Below are 17,313 nucleotides of genomic sequence, written 5' to 3'. Positions count from 1 at the left end.
AGGGGGCGGCGTGCGGGTCGTGAAGCGGTTGAGCTGTCTGAGCAGGCCCCCCGCTTTCCCCTGGGCCCCCTCTGCTGACCGCCGCCGGGCAAGACGAGGTGCCCGGCCAGAGCTGGCCGAGGGGCAGCGCGGCGAGTAGCCAGGCAGGGGGGGCAGCTTTGGAGCGGGAAGATGGGTGCCGCCGGAGCAGCGGGCAGAGCCGCCTAGTCTTAAAGCCTTAGAGGTGGCAGCAGTAACGGAGTCACCAGGAGCAGGAAGAGGCTTGGGTCTACGGAACATTGCGAGCGGGAGAAAAGCCAGCACTAGCTCTGTATCCCAGAGGAGAGCATCATGCGTAGTATTCTGTTTCCACTGATTACCACTGCACCGTGCTTTCTTTTTTGTTTCATGTCTTCATTTTCTATTTAAGTCGGCAGTGCTTCCAAAGAAAGATCTTCAGTCATGTGCGTGTTCCTCGGAGCAGTAGTATTTCATCTCTGAGGCTCATTTGTGTGATGATGGAGTTTCTTTGGTATGGAGACGTGTATTTCAGCTTTTTACTTCCCTAGTTTGTTTTATACTGTCTTATGGACACAACTTTAAAGAGAGAAGTGGAGCCTGACGATTTGTGCTTATTCCTCAAATATGTAACTAGTTCCATTTGTTCACTTACCTTTCAGACCCTCTGTACAGACTATCAAGTGAGAAGGACCGTTCAAAGTCAAATGTCCATGCAGGTGATGAAGTGGTAGGTGTTGGCCAAAGATAGCTCACATGCATCTTATATTTCTGTGTGTATGTACACACATGGGTAGAAACTGTCAGTTCTAACCTGCTGCCTTAAAACAGCAAAGTACAAAGCAGACAAAGCAGTTTTATCTAAAAGAAGACTTAGCACAGGGAGTAACCATGATTGCTGGCCTAGAGCGACTCTAGCAGCAGCCGTGAAATGTCTAGTTTCTAGTCCTGAGTAATTTCTTAATTGTGTGTCAGTATTTTTAATATCTCCAAATGCTGTTAACAATAGCTCATATAGTTAAGATCTAATAAAAGAACTGGACAGTTGTTGGGCTATTGTTCAAGCAGAGCTGTTAAAATGCCTCCTTACACGGTGCCTCCTCACCTTGCGATATACTTACACTACAGCTCAAGGTAGCATACTAGTTTAAAATGAACTAGGTAGCAACAGCTAAGCAGTTTGTAAAGATTGCAAACCCATCCTCATTCTTCATACCAAGTTACTGCAACTTAACTTGCTAGCTAAGCCCTTTGCTACTTAGCCCATGCTTAGCTCCCTGTTGTATTTGCTCCCCTGCTATCAGTATTCACCCTAGCTAGTTTAACACCAACAGGGGCATGTCTGTGGGAGTTGCAGTCACACCTTTAGACAGCAGTGGTGGATGGCTGGACAGGCTGCATATAGGTAGAATGCCAAAGGAAAACAGACTCAGTAGAACTGCACAATGGATCGGATTTTAAACAAAGAGTCCTCCTGAAGCTATGCACTTGACTGAGCCTGCAAGGCAGGTAGTCAGGACTCTGCAACTCCATTGCTTTACAGCGAGGAGAAAACCCCAGAGCAGCTTTCCAATATCGGAATCAAGAAACATTTCTCGAAGAATGTTTCTGGATGTCTGTGACTCCGTTATCTCAGACTCTTTCTTACATCCACAAGAAAAAAATGTGTGTTTGTCTGCCTCTCTGTAGAGGGGCATACATTGGAGCTGGAGACATCGCCTGTCATGGTGGAGATCCTTGCAAGAATATGGCTGTGTTAACAGTTCAGGCCAGACAAAGTAAGCAGACGTACTGTCACCAGTGTTCCCATGTCAGAGGTGTAATGTTGTGGATGGGTATGCTGACAGACTCTGACGTGCAAAAAACATTTTTTAAGGATATGAATCAGCAATTACATAATGTGCACTTCAAAACAATACAGCTCTGAATTTTTAATCTCTAGCATCACAAAATGGGGTGGACAGGGCTTGTGGTAATACTAGTTTATAGGGTTTTCCGAACTCTCAAAAGCTGGATTCCCTTTGAAGAGAAATGAAACAAAAATGCAGTCTCGTGCATAGCAAGCAGCTACTCATAGTAGGATGCTTAGGTCTCAATCATCTGATCTTACACTCTGGTGAGTTAGTGTACTTGAAATGTCACCGCTGCCATATATGCACCTGTCTTCGTACCTGCTGAAATGAAAGGGGCAATTCACAGTGCAAGTCTGATTTCAGGCTTTACAGAAGCTCAAGCCAGCGTAACTACATCACTTATATGTGAGTCGTGAATGCAAAGATTTAGTTGCAACCATAAATGTAGGGATTTAAGGCACATCTACCCAGGGAAATCAGCGCTTAGAAGGAAGGGTGTGGATTTTTAATGTGATCGTTTTTGTGTGCTAACTCCCGTCCAGATATTTTTAACACATGCTAAAATTGTTACAGTATAAAATAATGTAACTCAACTCCATACGTGGAATATGTTACTTCATTTCTAGAGCACACCAAACAGGAGGGAGTTACATGGGGTAGTGTGCTAGAAGTTCACGTTACTGCACATTCACAGCTACTGCACACTAACTTCTTTATGTAACGAACCATTAGACCCTTCAATTTAAATATGAGTTCAAACACTGGAAAACAGCCAGAAGACATATCTGTGCATCTGCTGCTAGTCTGGTATGCTCCACATCTTACCAGCTGACTTCATTAGCATATGTATGCCGCCTTCTTTCCCCATCCCAAATGTGCAGACCTGTAAATCACAGCAAGCTGAAATTCTGGTCTCTTTAGTGCTTTCTGAAATGGCTAAACCACTGCCTCTCTTCTTTGTCTCCACACAAACATTAGGTAAAGGCACCAATGTTCAGAAGTATGTTTAATAGCTTGATCTGTGTCCCGGGCTACAGTCTGTGCTTGGAGGGCAAAGATCCAGTGCTTCCATTTATTGACCGAAGATGGAGAGGGAGGGCTCAGCAGCGTCTGGAGACTCTTCAGCAGCTTGCTACGTAAGTGTTCTATGGTTGGATAATTTAGAACAAACATACAGGCAAAAACAACAAAAGACCATGCACACTGAAGTGGAGATGACTGCGATTTGCACCTACTTATATTTCCCTTGAAATTAAGAGATTGCAGCTGTTGTGGAGTATGGTCGCCCATCTGTTTTTTACAGGGTGGATGTTGCACATTCCTTCATCCCTGTGCTATCTGCTTTGCAGTGGTTGCTGGGAAAGAGAAGAAAGTTATTTCAATCTCTTAGACATCAGATAAGTTAAGAAGACTTCAATGACTCCTGTGTGTTACTTCAACGGGAGCTGTTCTCTTTTAGTCCCGTGCAGTTGCAGCTGGTTAGATTGTTTTTGCTGCTCATTCAAGGGTATGTGGGGCCTGAACCAGGGCATACATTTTCAGTGCAAGGGTTTCTTAGTTGAACTTTCTCCTGACATCACAATTTGGGCTGCTGGTTCTGCAAATACTTTTTTTAAAAGTTTATGTGTTTTACAACACCATGTGGGTTTTTTTGAGACCTCTTGTAGCTGTGCTGAAGACTGCAGGCATCAGCCAAGGCAGTTGTTTTTGGAGGTTTTTGCTGCGCTAACAAGCTGACTTTAGACTATGGGCTTTTCAGATGATGTGTGCTCCGGGATTACTAGTAACTGAATTCTACCACATGCCAGACAGTAATCAACAGTGTTTAAGAGTGATGCAGCGGATTTCCACATGCTTTTATTCAGTTTCAAAAGCATTTTCTTCTCATTTCCGTAATAAAATAAGAATTTCTGAGCCTTTTTTCTTTATTACTATTTTCAGCATTTCAAACTGTCCCCAGCACATAGAAACCTCAGTGGCTTCTTATAGTTTGCCTGTTATCCTGTAACAATTTATTTGACGCCTGCACTGCTTTAAAACAGATTTACATTTCAACAACATGTGTTTCCAAAATGTCTTGCTATTAACAAAAAATGAGAAATACATCCGCTTTGTTTCAACCTGCACTGATTTACAGTGTTGCTGATACAGAAGATAGACTATTTCCCAGCTGTCTTCTCAGTAGTTGCATTGCCTCTGCAAGGTTACCATGAATAAATGCTCATTTATTTCAGCAAAGTCAGCAAATACAAGTCAAGGACATGCAAGAGGCAGGATCTGTGGAATAAAAGGGGCTGTTTCACTGGGTTCCCATTGTGCCTATAACTATACCATAATAGGATGAACAGCTTATGCTAATAAAGTTAGATCATAAGAATAAGTGCCCACCTGTGCTGAATGAAACACAAATCCATCTGGATGGAGCAACAGTCTGATACTAAAGTCAGTTAGTGGAACTAGCCATCAGCTCAAATAACTCATTTGAATTACAAACACGGCTTCATAATAATAGGTTGATTAGTGCTGAGCAAGTATCTCAGGTTACCGCACTGCATCCCAAAACATTCCCCTCTCTTTTGTTATGCGATATGACTGAAAGCACTGAGAAGAGACGACTTTAAACTTACCTTGGCAGTAAATTGTATGTCATGGGAGGTTAATGAAGCATCTCTCCGTGGGCTTTGCCATAGCGGGTGTACTGTGACTCCCCTAGTTCCACAGCACAGCTTGCAGGACTTAGATGAGGTCTTTGAAGGTAACTGATCTCAGCATGCAATCCTCTGTTTTGATCTCAGCTGTCGAGGAATATTACATATTGTTAATTGTACCTCTGTAAATATACCTCTGTATTTAAAATTAGACAGCAGCAGCCAATACCATCACGCACAATCCCACGCATATGAGGTCAGGATTTTTATAAGTTTCCAAAAATGGTCTTCTGAAAAACATGACCTTCAGGACTTGCCATATATATAGCTTAAGGAAATGACTTACCTTAATGGCATGATACAGGCTTTTTTTTTTCCTAAAGAACTTCTGTTTCTTGTTTTTAACAGCCTTCCAGATAGAGAAGAGTAAGGCTGGAATACAAAGTGGGTGTGAAATCAAATAGCACTCCTGATGCATAACTTTCAAAGGACTCAGTTCTACCCATTCTCTCACTGACCACCTTAATGAGGTCTACTTTGTGGTCTTAAAGCTTTAAAATAAAGAAAACCCTCCAAGATGTTATAGTGAAAAAAATTTACAGTCTGCCTTCTTTAAATTCAAAATGGATATCAAGTGAAGAAAGACTGTTCTTGCAAAGATGTGCTTGTTTCCACATAGATTTTGAAACATTCACATGGTCGTCCTATGTTTTTTTCCTTTACTGGAGAATTCCAATTAAAATTGCTGATTCTGTAATTTTCCACATTTGTTTAAAATCTCTATAGCAACTTTTGAAAGCTAGAAAGTGATAGTTGTCCCCTTTCTTCATTCTGCTCCTTTACACTGTTATGGCAAGATTTTCATTCTTAAGAAACTGAGCTTCCTGCCCCCCACTCCCAATAAAAGTAATTTACTTTACAAGGTCAAGCATTTACAAGTGGCCAATCCTTTTCATGACAAGCACACAAGAAAGTTTTATTAAAGGCAGCAAATGACCATTTCTTGCCCACACATAGTGGGAAATAAACACAAAGCATCAAACTGTTTTGCTATATATGTAAGTATGAAAAAGGCAGAGTATAATTGCTTGTACAAGTATAGGAATTTTTTTGAATTTGTAATGTGCCTGTTTGATTGTGCAACCAGAGAAGTAGTGAGAGATATTAGAAAAAAAAAAAAAAAAGCATAAGAAAAAAAGATCGGAACTGTTCCGAATGTACTTTTTAAATGATATATTGGATTTTGGCTTTTAGAGCTCAGTCTTCTCTTCAGATACCTCAAATTGTGTATGAAGATCCTGAAGTTAGTGGAAGGAATCGCTACAAATATTTTGCACGGTAAGGAATGAACAGATTTGAAACAAAATTCAGAAGCTTGCTTTTATGCCATTGAAAGAGCACCTAAATAAATGCCAGAGCCTTATTTTTTCTGTCTTTTCTGTCCATTCTTTGATCAGTGCTATGCAAAAATCTAAATAGTAACCAAAACTCAGATCGCAAGGTCTTTTTGAATCGACGCAATGCCAGAATTTTCAGATAATGAGTTACCATATAAGCAAATGTACCAGGCATTGGGTACTGAATAATTACTCGTAGAAGGCTTTGGGCTGTAGATCCTCCTACACAAAGAAAGAAGATGCTTACAAAGCTATGGTGATTTTCCAGACTCCTGAGCAGGTGTCTTCTTAGGAAGGAACCTTTTAACTCCCCGTTTCTGCCAGGAGCAGAAAGGGAGCAAAGGGAATCCTTGAGATTAACTTTTCATCAATGTCCTCTACTGCAGACCTGCTCTGCTCCTTCCAGAATGACACTGCAAGTCATCAGTGGACTGAAGATTTGAACCGTACAAACATTCTCAACTAAGTCACGTGTACTTTTAATTACTTTCACTATTATAGTCAGCAGCTATTGGCCTCTTTATAAAAAAATTGGCAAGTTTAATAAATTGGATTTCTTTTCAGCTCCTTTAGCAACCGAAAGACAATGATAATGTTATTTTTGCAATTTGAAATTAAGCTTTAAATTCTCTCAAAGGCTGAGGCAAATTGATAGTGAACTGCAATATGCATACTGTAAGAACACCTAAGAAGGAATTATTAATATGTTGTTCAGCCCATATCACTTTCATATACTTCATAAAATACTGCAAAAAAGAAACAATCAAATTAGATTAAGTCCAAAACAGCTTACCTTACCAGCTGATTGCAGGAATTCATGTGAGGTTTTCCATAAATTATTAAAAAACTCTCAAAAGCTCAAAGTGCAAAAAGTAAACTAATTTGTGAAACATACAAAAAATGTTGTGAGCACACTAAAACTAACTTAATTTAATTATTGTCTCATTTTCCAATTACTCTTTCTGCTTTGACAGAATTATAACACTCAGTCCTATTGGTGAAATTGTCTCTGTTACTCCTTAGCTGTGAAAGAATTATTTAATATTCAGGCACAGTTCTCAGATATGCAGCTACAGAACCCGAGTTGTGGAAAATCAGTGTAACTCCACTGAAATTAGTGGATGGCAGTTTTCTTAAAATGTCGTGTTCTTTTAATGCTCATGGTTATTGTCTTACATATGCATTCTCTCTTTTCAGACCTCTCATCCTTTCTAATAAGGTGCTTCCAGTAAGTGTTACTTACGCAATGGAAAAGTAAGTAGTGAGTTCTGGAACATAACTGTTGTAATGGGTCGCATCTCACCAGAAAAAGATTGAGAAGCTATTTAGCTGGGGACCATAGTTTTCATAATGAACCAACAGGGAAAGCTTGTTAAGAGGTCAGGGTTTGTTCACCACAGAGAATTCCTGAATAAAAAGGTGTCTGACTTTCAGAATTTGTTTGCAGTATGTAAGTAGTGCTTCGTGGGTAAAGACATATGCCTCGAGTGTTATGATTATGAGTCCTGAAACAGCCAAATGTCTCTAAATCCTAGGAGAGATACCAATGCAAAGAAGATTCTCCAGTACAGCAATGCTGTTAGAAAATCTGATATTTTATTACCATCTCTGTGACGGTTGCAATACTGTTCAGTGGCATAGAGCATCCATGAAGTAGTCTAATGTGGTTTTCAGTGAGGAGTATCAAATTTTGAGGGGACATAAGATTCAGTTCCTAGTAGAGTCAATGGAAGTTGCACATGCTTACATCAGAATTTAATTTTTATTCTGGAATTGCTGGAAAATTAAAGATGTAAGCTAAATTGAGGCAGTCCTACTTCATTTTACACTAAAGCATTAGTTCCTTTCTGTGCCTGTAAAAAGCAATACGTAGGAAAGATTTGCATGTAATAACTTGTGATTTCTGGACTGTTTATCTAAGGAGGAAGGTTTCAAAGATTTCAGTGTAGCCTCAGTCTGCTTTCACTGAAGATAACGGAGTTAATATTAATGAGAGCAATGTTAAGATAAAACAAAATACATAAATATATTTGGATATCCTACCCTTTACTTAGTGTTGTGTTTCTGGTTTGGTGTTTTGGTTTTTTTTTTTTTTAATGAATGTGACAAATGTTCTTCTATCTTGTGTCTCTTTTTAGGACAGAACCCTATGTCCATTCAGCTACAAGAGACATCGAGGACTTTGGTCCCAGGTTACGAACTTTGGGTACACAGACAGATTACAGGGATGGTGAAGCCCAGACGGATCCCTATTCCCCTGAATACGTAGTTCCCAGTGGCTCAGTCCCTGAACTTCTAACGCTTGCTACACTCACTTGGGGTGAGTTGTGAAATCGAGATAATAATCATGTCACCTCTTTAACGGGACCTTTTTTTTCAATGTCAGGTTTCAAGTACATTGCCAGCTTTAGCAACCCTTAGTTCATTTGGGGCCTGTTATTTCATCTGTTTCTAAAATAGGTACAATAGTTTCCTACTTAAGAGTGGTGTTCTGGAGCATTTCATGAAGAGTTTGGAGATCATTCAATATAAAAAGATTGTATGTCTTGCACTTTTCCCATTTACCTACTGTTCTTCAGCTGGTCTGAATTAGACATCAGTTAAAAAAACAGTACAAACACTAGCCCTAGGTTATACCTGTGAACCTCATCTCCCAGTGTCCCACCTGCAGTAATGATGGACACTGGACCTGCCAAAGAAAGTGCTCATTCTCAGAAGGTGTCTTCTTGGAAAAGCTTTTCCTTCTTTGCAGGCTGGAGTAGAGGAACGAAGTCCACTGCAGGACTGCAGGTCCTACCATTCCTCATACGGTAGAATTTTACTGGCCTTAAAAGGTTTTACTTCTGGCTGTTGACGGCTCTGCTTATGCTTAATATCTGGGTTTGTGCCCATCCAGCCCTCTAATACTTTTTGGTGGTGGTTGTTTGCTGGATTCACCGTTCTCCTAAAGAGCTACTGCATCTTGTCCCTGTAAGGTCGGGGCCTACCAGCAGGACTAGCCGAGGTGGAGATGATTGAACGTGCCCGGGAAAAACGTGCGTGGGAAGCAACTCTTCCAGCCATGAACGGTGCCTCACAAATCGCGAAGAGGAAGAAAATGATGGATGATATGGAGAGGAAGGAGTGGGCCTTTAGAGAACAGGAAATAGAAAAGTAGGAGTCCAATTATACTCTTTGGTTTTTTTAATTATTGGCTGAATAGAGAAGGAACAAGAAGGTTTAGGGGATTGGCTGAAAGGTACAAGCCTTTTATTTCTGTGAAAATCCTATGATTATGTGGAAAGGGTATTTTTGTTAAATTTAACATAAAGAGACTGCAACGCAATACTTTTTACCAGTGCTAAACTCATTTTTTAAAACAAAATACTAAATATGAGATACGCAATATGAACTATGTGTAAAGTAGTCAGTGGTATGTAGGATTTGATAATGACGGTATTGCACAGAACACTGCAGAGTACAGTAGGTCATACCTGGCCTTCTCTTCCCTTGCAGGTTGCAGAAGATTCGACTGGAAGCCTTAAAGAGGCTGCTGCAGAGGCGAGAGGAGAATCAGAATGAGCTGGATGCCAAGCGCTTGGATGACCACTGGCAAAATCATCAGAAGGCTAAAGAAGAGAAAATACGAAAGATACAACATGACTTTGCACTGAGTAAGTTTGAAAACCAGGGAGAGTAGTATGAGACTTACTTTTCAGTCAAGCCATTTTTATTTTCACAAGGTTACAGTCTTATTCAAGATGAAGCAGGTTCCATCCACAATATAGACATGCATGGTCAGCATCTGTTCTGGTCAAACAGATCATGTTTTACATTAACTGGCAAAAGCTTTCATGAATTCCAAAGATGGGGCTTTTGTTAGACCTATTCGTATGAAGAACTTTTTCACATTTGTATTTCCTTTTCAGTGCTCAGGAAACTGACAGCTAAGAGGAAGAATGTGATGGGGAAGCTGAAGAGACGAGATATCATCAAAGAGTATACAGACTTTGCATCACAAACATACGCTCCTTTGTCTAGAATTGGTTATTTCCCAGACAACCTCTCAGAACGCTATGTGGTAAAAAACTTCTATCTTGACACCTTTGCAGGTAAGGCATTTTGGAATTAGTAAGGCGTTAGTTTGTATGAGATACTTACTTAAAATGTTAAGTGGACTCAAATTTCTCTCCCCAACAGTCCGTTACTCAATCGCTGTTTGTATTTCTTAGGACTGTGTGAACTGGAAGCATCTCTCCCGGATTCTGTCACCCAGGTCAAGATTAAAGCTCCAAAACCTAAGTACACTGCCACTAAGTCTGGATTTATTAAAAGATCAGCAAGACTGGAGGTGGAGCTGGCACAGGTTCACCAGGTATGGAGCTGCATCCAGCACTGTGTCAGTTCCTCTTGGATTTGAACTGCTCAGAAATGCTATCTGGAAGACACGTGTGTAAACTGTCTCCCAGTTTCCTGTGCTAAATTCATATTTTCTGTACGACAACTTCAAGGACAGAATGGGTCAGATATTCAGGCTGTTGTAGGCATGACCAGTACTGCTCTGGAACTCTGCCAGTACTCTCCCTAATATTTGTGCTTCTGCTCCAACCCTATTGAGAAGAAGCATAGCTGCTTCTGTCTTCCTACAGATCAGGTATTTGGATCAGAACCTATTCTGTCAGTTAGAAATTCTCTCCTGCCATTTGCCCATTTTAATTGCTCCCTGGCTTTTATAATGCACAAGTGGCAAGTCTACTGGTTACACTGTCGAAGTACTAATCACTAAATAAACCAAATCTGGGTTCATATTCTAAAAACTCTGTACATTTTTAGATATGTACATTTTAAGTACATGTTTTAAAAACACCTGTAGCAAAGCATGATTAAAATGACCACACTAATAAAATCAAATCAGAACAGTGGGTGCACATCACTGTTGTTCCCTAACAACAGCGTGTGATTTGCAAACGTGCTAATAGTGTTTTGCATATCCTAATTTATCACAACCAGTTATGCAGATGAGGTCCATGTATGCAATTAACCACTGAGGAAAGAAAGTGCCTCGTTTGCCTCTATAATCACAATATTTGTAAATTATGTGTACTTTTAAGTATTCTTTTGATGCTGTTGAAGGTTACCTTTTTTAAAAGTCAGGCTTATGCTTGGCTGGCTGCTGTATCTCTGAAAAATACTGAATTTCATTCGTAAATCTTGGCAACTTATGTTTTATTTAGTGAAGAAATATTTCATAATTTGAAATTATATGTATAGCTGTCTTGGTTTAGTGTAATATAATAATACTCTCAATGCAGACAGTAACTTACTACTAATGAATTTTGAATTGAAATCTTGTTCTGAAAAGTCAGTCATATTATCTCAAATTTAAAATTCCACTGGATCTGGTAAAAGATGAAACATTGCATCCGATTATTATTCAGAATGAAAATTTTCAAAGAAAATCTTGAGTGCTCCAGAAATTGTTCAATAACTAAGGACATGAATTCACTACAGTTTTAGAGAAGAAGACACAGCAGTATTGAAGGGGTTTGAGTTTAGGTGCTTTCCACACAGAATTAAAGTAATGACCGTGTATCAATTGGATTGTAACAGTTCTCACAGGCAGCAGAACATCAGCCCAGGCTGTCAGAGGTGAATTCCAATTTCAGCAATCGTATTCTGTTTTGTTCAAAATACTTCTCATGGTTTGGAAGACTACAGTGGAGTGTCTAAACAGTAGTCACGGAGAAGTAGTCCCTAATGCTGATGCTCACACAATAATGTCTCTTCAAAGAAAAATTGGTGGCCAAAGTGAGATGGAATGCAGAACAAAACCAGACAACTCTTTGTATTTTCTTTCTTACATCAATGTATATCACTTGGTCTACGATTTATACCAGCTGAGGGGCTAACACGATTGATACTCATTTCCCCACCACATGAAGGCAAAATGTACATTCTTTTAAAATCACAAAGCATTTCCTTTGCAAGCAAAGATGGTAAATCCACTATGCAAAATGTAACTGCTTCTTTTAGATACACAGAAGAAGACACCAGTCTGGTTGGTCCAGACAAGCAGAAAGTACTGACACAGTGAAACACCCAGACTGCCTCAGCCACCATCAAACTTATACAAACTTCCTGTTCAGAGCAACAAAAAATTACTGCCCCAATTAGCGCTTGAGCTCTGTGTTGCTGTTATTGTTCTTTTCTCCCATCAGAGGTTTTTGCTTCTTAAGTGTGGCGGCTATAGCAAGTTTTGGCTTAGCAGATCCTCTCTGACAAGTCTACCTCATTAGTTACTGGAGCTGTTGAACTGGGGAGTAAAGAGTGCAGAGTACTTAGTTAACAGAATTTAGCACTTGACAGGACAGCTGTCGGACCACTTGGCATAAGCAGTCTCGGTTGTGCCAACAACTGCCATCACACGCAGTATGAAAATAGGCAGTTAGGGATCATTTTGGAAGTGCACTGTGTTGCTTTGCTTTATTTCAGTAGTCGAGCAGCTAGACCAGTTTTCTCTTCAAAAGCCTCTTCTTAGTGCTATCCTAGCATGCTTCATCTACACATTTTCTCCCATAATTCTAGAAATAAAGCAGAACTCTAGAAAATTCAGGGAGTACACAGTCATCTAGGTCTAGAATGTTTCTTTCATTTTCCCTGGATAATCTGTGGAAGGAGGTGGAAAATAGAGGAGTAATGCTAGATTTTGGACTCAGAAGTAATTAATTTTAATAAAGGAGATTTCCAAGGCTTGCCTCTCTGCCAAAAAAGTGACAAGATGGACTAGTCCTCATTATCTTGGTTTGCCATATTGAGGGTTTTCCTAAGATTAAAGCTTGTAAGAAGGGACAAGCAATTATCCAAGAAACTACAAAAAGGATCTGTGTCCTCTTGAGAATGAGAACAGCTTCTTCCAGTCTTGAAACTAAGCCAAAAAGAACTGATGTTGGAAGCAGACTTTTTGAGGAGCATCCTGAAACCTTTTGCGGGAGTATTATGTACACTCAGTATTCTCTGAATAATTCTCTAAAAGAAGAGAACATGGCAGAAACAGAAGTCACCCAGGATTTAAAGTAAAAACAATGATCTGTATCGTAAGCCAGATCTGGAAAATGAGAAGGAAAGCTTATTCCTAGCCAGTGCAGATGACAGTGCTTTAAGCAATGTAAGTGAGCCATATATAGACAGCCCTGTGTGAAAACGCAGGGCATTAAAAAGATAGCTTACTGATACAGCTAATTACTATAGGCAAGAAATGCAACTAGGTAATTGAATACATCGAGGAACGGAGGAACTGCTAGAAGGAAAAATCCCAGTGCAGAACTATGTTCGACTTGAGGCTGACCCTCTGCTCTGGTGACTCAAGACTGGTGAAGTGTCAGGTAGTTTCAAAGTGCTGGATCAAGATGATGTCAGAACAAGGAACATCTCACTTCAGCATTAAATGCAACTCTCATCATATCTGTTTTCTTTTATCCAGTTGCTGGAAGGAGGTGGAGAAGTAGGGGGGGCCAAGATTGTCTCCGGAGAAAAATCTCCGCCAACGTCAAAGCGTAGAAAAACCTGTTGAAGCAGTTATTTCATCAAGAACACAGTGTTAGTTGGCTCGTGCTCAGACAAGCTCTAAGAGCTATTATGTCAGTCTTAAACAGCCAAGATGCAGCAGCCATACTGCATCACAAAGCAGGTAGTCAGTCCATCCTTGATGATGTCGCCTTCTTCATTTGTGGTCAAAAAGGAAGAAAGAGAAAAAGGACAAGGAGCAACAGGCACAAACTGGAACACAGGAAGTTCCACCTAAACATAAGTAAGAGCTTTACTTTGAAGATGGTGGAGCGATTGAACAGGCAGCCCAGAGAAGCTGCAAAGTCTCCTTCTCTAGAGACTTTCAAATCCTGCCTGGATGCGATCCTGTGCAACCTGCTCTAGGTGAACCTGCTTTAGCAGTGGGGTTGGACTAGATGATCTCCAACCCCAAACATTCTGTGATTCTGTGAATCTATACCCTGTGCTGTACATGAAAATAAAATATACCTAGTGTCTTGTGAAAGATAGAGGATCACGCAGATGGTAAGGAAGGAACCTAAAGAATGGTATCTTTAAACAGAGAGTTTCTTAAGCCACTATTTTGTTGAGAGTTCTGCTTCTATCAGAAGCTAACAAAGAAGCTTATGTGTGTCCAGAAGCATGGGTGCCATTTGCTGCTCACTTCATTTGTCAGGAAAAAGAAAAGGAGATGATTTAGGTGGTCCAGATTATATGATGACTCTGAACTTACTATCCGAAAATACTACAATAAGTAAGCAATAAGTAAGCAGTAACATTTGAAGTATGTTTTCAGAAATTCAGCATGTTTTTCTTTTTAAAGAGAGTATTTTACAGTGATTCTTGGGGCCCAGTTTCCCTATTTCAAAAAATGGTGACTTGTTAAGTTAGGTAGAACCAGTAAATGCAAACGCACATGTTTTCTTTTTCTTAAATGAAAATTTTGAAATACCTTAAAAACTCAGATTAGAGAAAGCAAATGGTAAGCATTTTTGACGTGGTAAAGATAGCAAAGCAGTCACTAGACTGTGCTGGCATGAAAGTGTAAAAGCACTTTGGAGAACTGCAGTATTTCTCAATTCCCTCTTCTCAAAAGTGCTCATAGATTTTTTTTCTCTCTCTTTAAAAGTGATTATTCTGGTTGTATTTTGTTATTCTGGTTAGCATGAAATATTTTGGGAGGTTATGGTTTTATTAGAAAAATTCTTGTGAATGCAGCATTGTACTAATAAACATAGGATCCATTGTTTTCAAATGAATCACAATTACAGCAGCTTTTTTCTTTCAATTCCTCCCCCCTCTCCCCATCATGCAAAACACCTTATGAATCATAGCAAACACTGTTATAATCTTCATGCCAGAGAGTTCTAAGGTCATCAAATACAAGAAACAGTTCAGAAAATCTGTCAATGCTTTTGAGCTATAACCATTTCATGTGGCTTATAAGCAGTTTATAGGCTTTGATTCTTGCATTATTAACATGGTCCATTTCAGAAGTGTTCAAAATTAAAGCATTTTATCCCCCCCACCTAGAAATCTCTCTCCTTTCCTAGAGCAAGTAATTATCCTGGCCTAGAAGGTCAGATCCAATATGCAAGAAGAGTTTCGTACCATGACCACTGGAGTTTCAAATCTTTATTAATTTCACAATTAAATTCTGTGGAAGGGCCATTAATTTCCTGTTACCAGAAACAGAAAAAATTAAGCACAGGGGTTTTTTCTTAAGATTTTCTTTGGTTTCCCTCCCTAGTGAAATACTATATTTGAACATTTGAAAGAGAGCAACCAAGTAAAGAAAAAGGGACCCTCTTCCTTGCTGGAATTGTGTCTGTCCTTTCAGTTATAAAGGCTACGATCCAACCCATAAGGTAGTAGGATACTGATTTTGAAGGAGCTTTAGTGTACATACTCTCTTCCCTTTTCTTTGCAAGCTGAAGTCTGATGCCCTACAGCAGGCAAGTGTTGCCATGCAGTTGTATATGGTTGTCTGAATATCTTGTTCTAAGTGGCTTGTGGTGGGAAGTTGGCAGGACTTTGGCTCTAAACAGTTTGAAAATGTCTTGAAAGAGTTAGTCCATTTCCACTCCTAGCCTGCTTTGGCTGACATCTGCCACTGAACAGCTGCAAGCGAGATGAAACCCACTCTTAATGGGCTTGAGGATTTTCTTGGTAGAAGGAAGTTCTCCGGCAGGTTGTCAGGCAAGTTAAGTTTTCCTTCACCCTTAATCTGCTCGTGTAGTTGCTCGTATGTGCCACTGGGCTGCTGGGCAATTGCAGATTATCAGAAAAGAGCTTCAAAACATATTTTGCAAGGAAAGGGTCCTGGGTCATTTGGTTCAACCCTGTGTAGTAACAGTGTATCGTACAAAGACATTTCACTGAAGAAGGGCCACACAAGATTGACAATACACTCTTCAAGTGATCCCCTTCATAAAATCTCCTGAGCACATAACATTTCTAACCTGCAGTTACAGGCATTATAGCTATAGTTACCAGCGAATTCTATAGTCATATGTAAAGTGTAATTAAATTGTGATATTTCTATCCATTTTTCATGTTTTGAAAGAATCTTACCTCTATCCTCCAGGAAAATAATTCATGTTTTTGCCATTGCATAAGGAAAGTAACACACACAACTGCCTCTATTTGCATATGGTCAGTGTTTAATTGGTTCAATGAGATTCCTATTTTAAAATGAGGAAAAAAAATCCAAAATAAGAATGTATTATATTAGAGATTAACTTCATACTCATTTTAGATTAATTTTAGGTGACTCATCCTAGGCAATTGCTGATGACTTACTTGTAAATGTAGTAAAATAACTCTTGCTTCTTTCTTGCATGTGATTTTGAACTTCCCATCTGTATCTTCTGACTGACCAATAACCTCGAGTACTGACCATATTCAGTGTTCTAGTTGATGTGCAGTAAATAATAGAAGCCTCAAGCCTGCAAAGTACAAACCACTTTCAGGTCCCTGTAGTCAGCAGCAGTCAGCGTCTGGAGGACTAGCCTTATTGCGTTGTTCTATCTACCCTAGTTCTGATTAAATTGTATGTCTATTCCAGGCACTACTGGAGAAGAAGAGTAAAGTCAAGGAGCTGAAGAAGCCAGTCCGTTTCCTTGAAAAAGTAGAAAAGCTTGTACCTCAGCCACCCACTCCGATCCTGGAAAAACCATCAATTGTAAGCAGGCTGGTTTTAGCACTTTTTTTTTCTTCAGTTGATACCTGATTGTTTCCTACATGGGTGTTAAAAGAATGTCCAGGGGAGAGAAGGGAGCTTTATCTTTTTTATGTATATTCATATTAGAAATAGCCATTGCTACTTCTTTATTAGTCTCTCTTTATTCTATAAAGATGCTAGCAGCTGAAGAATTGAAAATCTTTTACAGTATCTGTTGGCCAAATCCTTAAGTAAAAATTATTTTGTAAAGACATAAATTAGTAGACAAGAAGCTCTTGTCATCATGCAGGATGCAGCCTTTGATGAGCATGCTTCAGTTCACAGAAAACGGTTCTTCCGCAGAGACTGAAATAGCTGTAGTGATGTGTCATGGGGGATGTGATATGCTGTAGGAAAAACCAAGTTTTTAGGGGAGCTGCAACTTCTCTTCCTTTCTTAAAGTAACGTACTTAAGAGATGGTTTCCCCAGTGGATTGCTTTGTCAGCTTATTAACACCATTTTCATGATGTAGTAAGAATCAAACACAATTACCATATAAACTTGTGAATTTAAGAGAGTCACACAACCATGAAAGTGAGAAAGTCAAATTAGATCATCCATGCTGTCTTCCCTTGTGCAGTATGATGTCCTGTGTTATATACAGTCCATTTTAAGTGACTGAAACAAGAATATCTCCTTGGGAAGAGCTTTCCACTAACTCGGGAAAGAG

The 17,313-nt window shown here is 39.6% G+C and overlaps 1 protein-coding gene across 1 annotated transcript in view; it reads left to right on the top strand.

Annotated features, from left to right (window-relative positions):
* The first annotated feature begins 2,843 nt into the window (after positions 1-2,843).
* The window catches only part of MAATS1 (MYCBP-associated, testis expressed 1), a 28,171-nt gene continuing 13,701 nt past the window's right edge, over positions 2,844-17,313 (top strand). The window contains exons 1-9 of the mRNA XM_010144637.1: positions 2,844-2,986; positions 5,753-5,836; positions 7,093-7,149; positions 8,034-8,215; positions 8,871-9,048; positions 9,391-9,548; positions 9,804-9,986; positions 10,107-10,249; positions 16,487-16,603. Of these exons, the coding sequence (XP_010142939.1) occupies positions 2,853-2,986; positions 5,753-5,836; positions 7,093-7,149; positions 8,034-8,215; positions 8,871-9,048; positions 9,391-9,548; positions 9,804-9,986; positions 10,107-10,249; positions 16,487-16,603 (1,236 nt within the window). The 5' untranslated portion in view covers positions 2,844-2,852. The remainder of the gene's footprint in view (positions 2,987-5,752; positions 5,837-7,092; positions 7,150-8,033; positions 8,216-8,870; positions 9,049-9,390; positions 9,549-9,803; positions 9,987-10,106; positions 10,250-16,486; positions 16,604-17,313) is intronic.

Source organism: Buceros rhinoceros, unplaced genomic scaffold (assembly GCF_000710305.1).
Source record: "Buceros rhinoceros silvestris isolate BGI_N320 unplaced genomic scaffold, ASM71030v1 scaffold22341, whole genome shotgun sequence".
Classification (NCBI taxonomy): domain Eukaryota; kingdom Metazoa; phylum Chordata; class Aves; order Bucerotiformes; family Bucerotidae; genus Buceros; species Buceros rhinoceros.
Note: the sequence above shows the minus strand (reverse complement) of the source record. Positions and strands in the feature narration are given on the sequence as shown.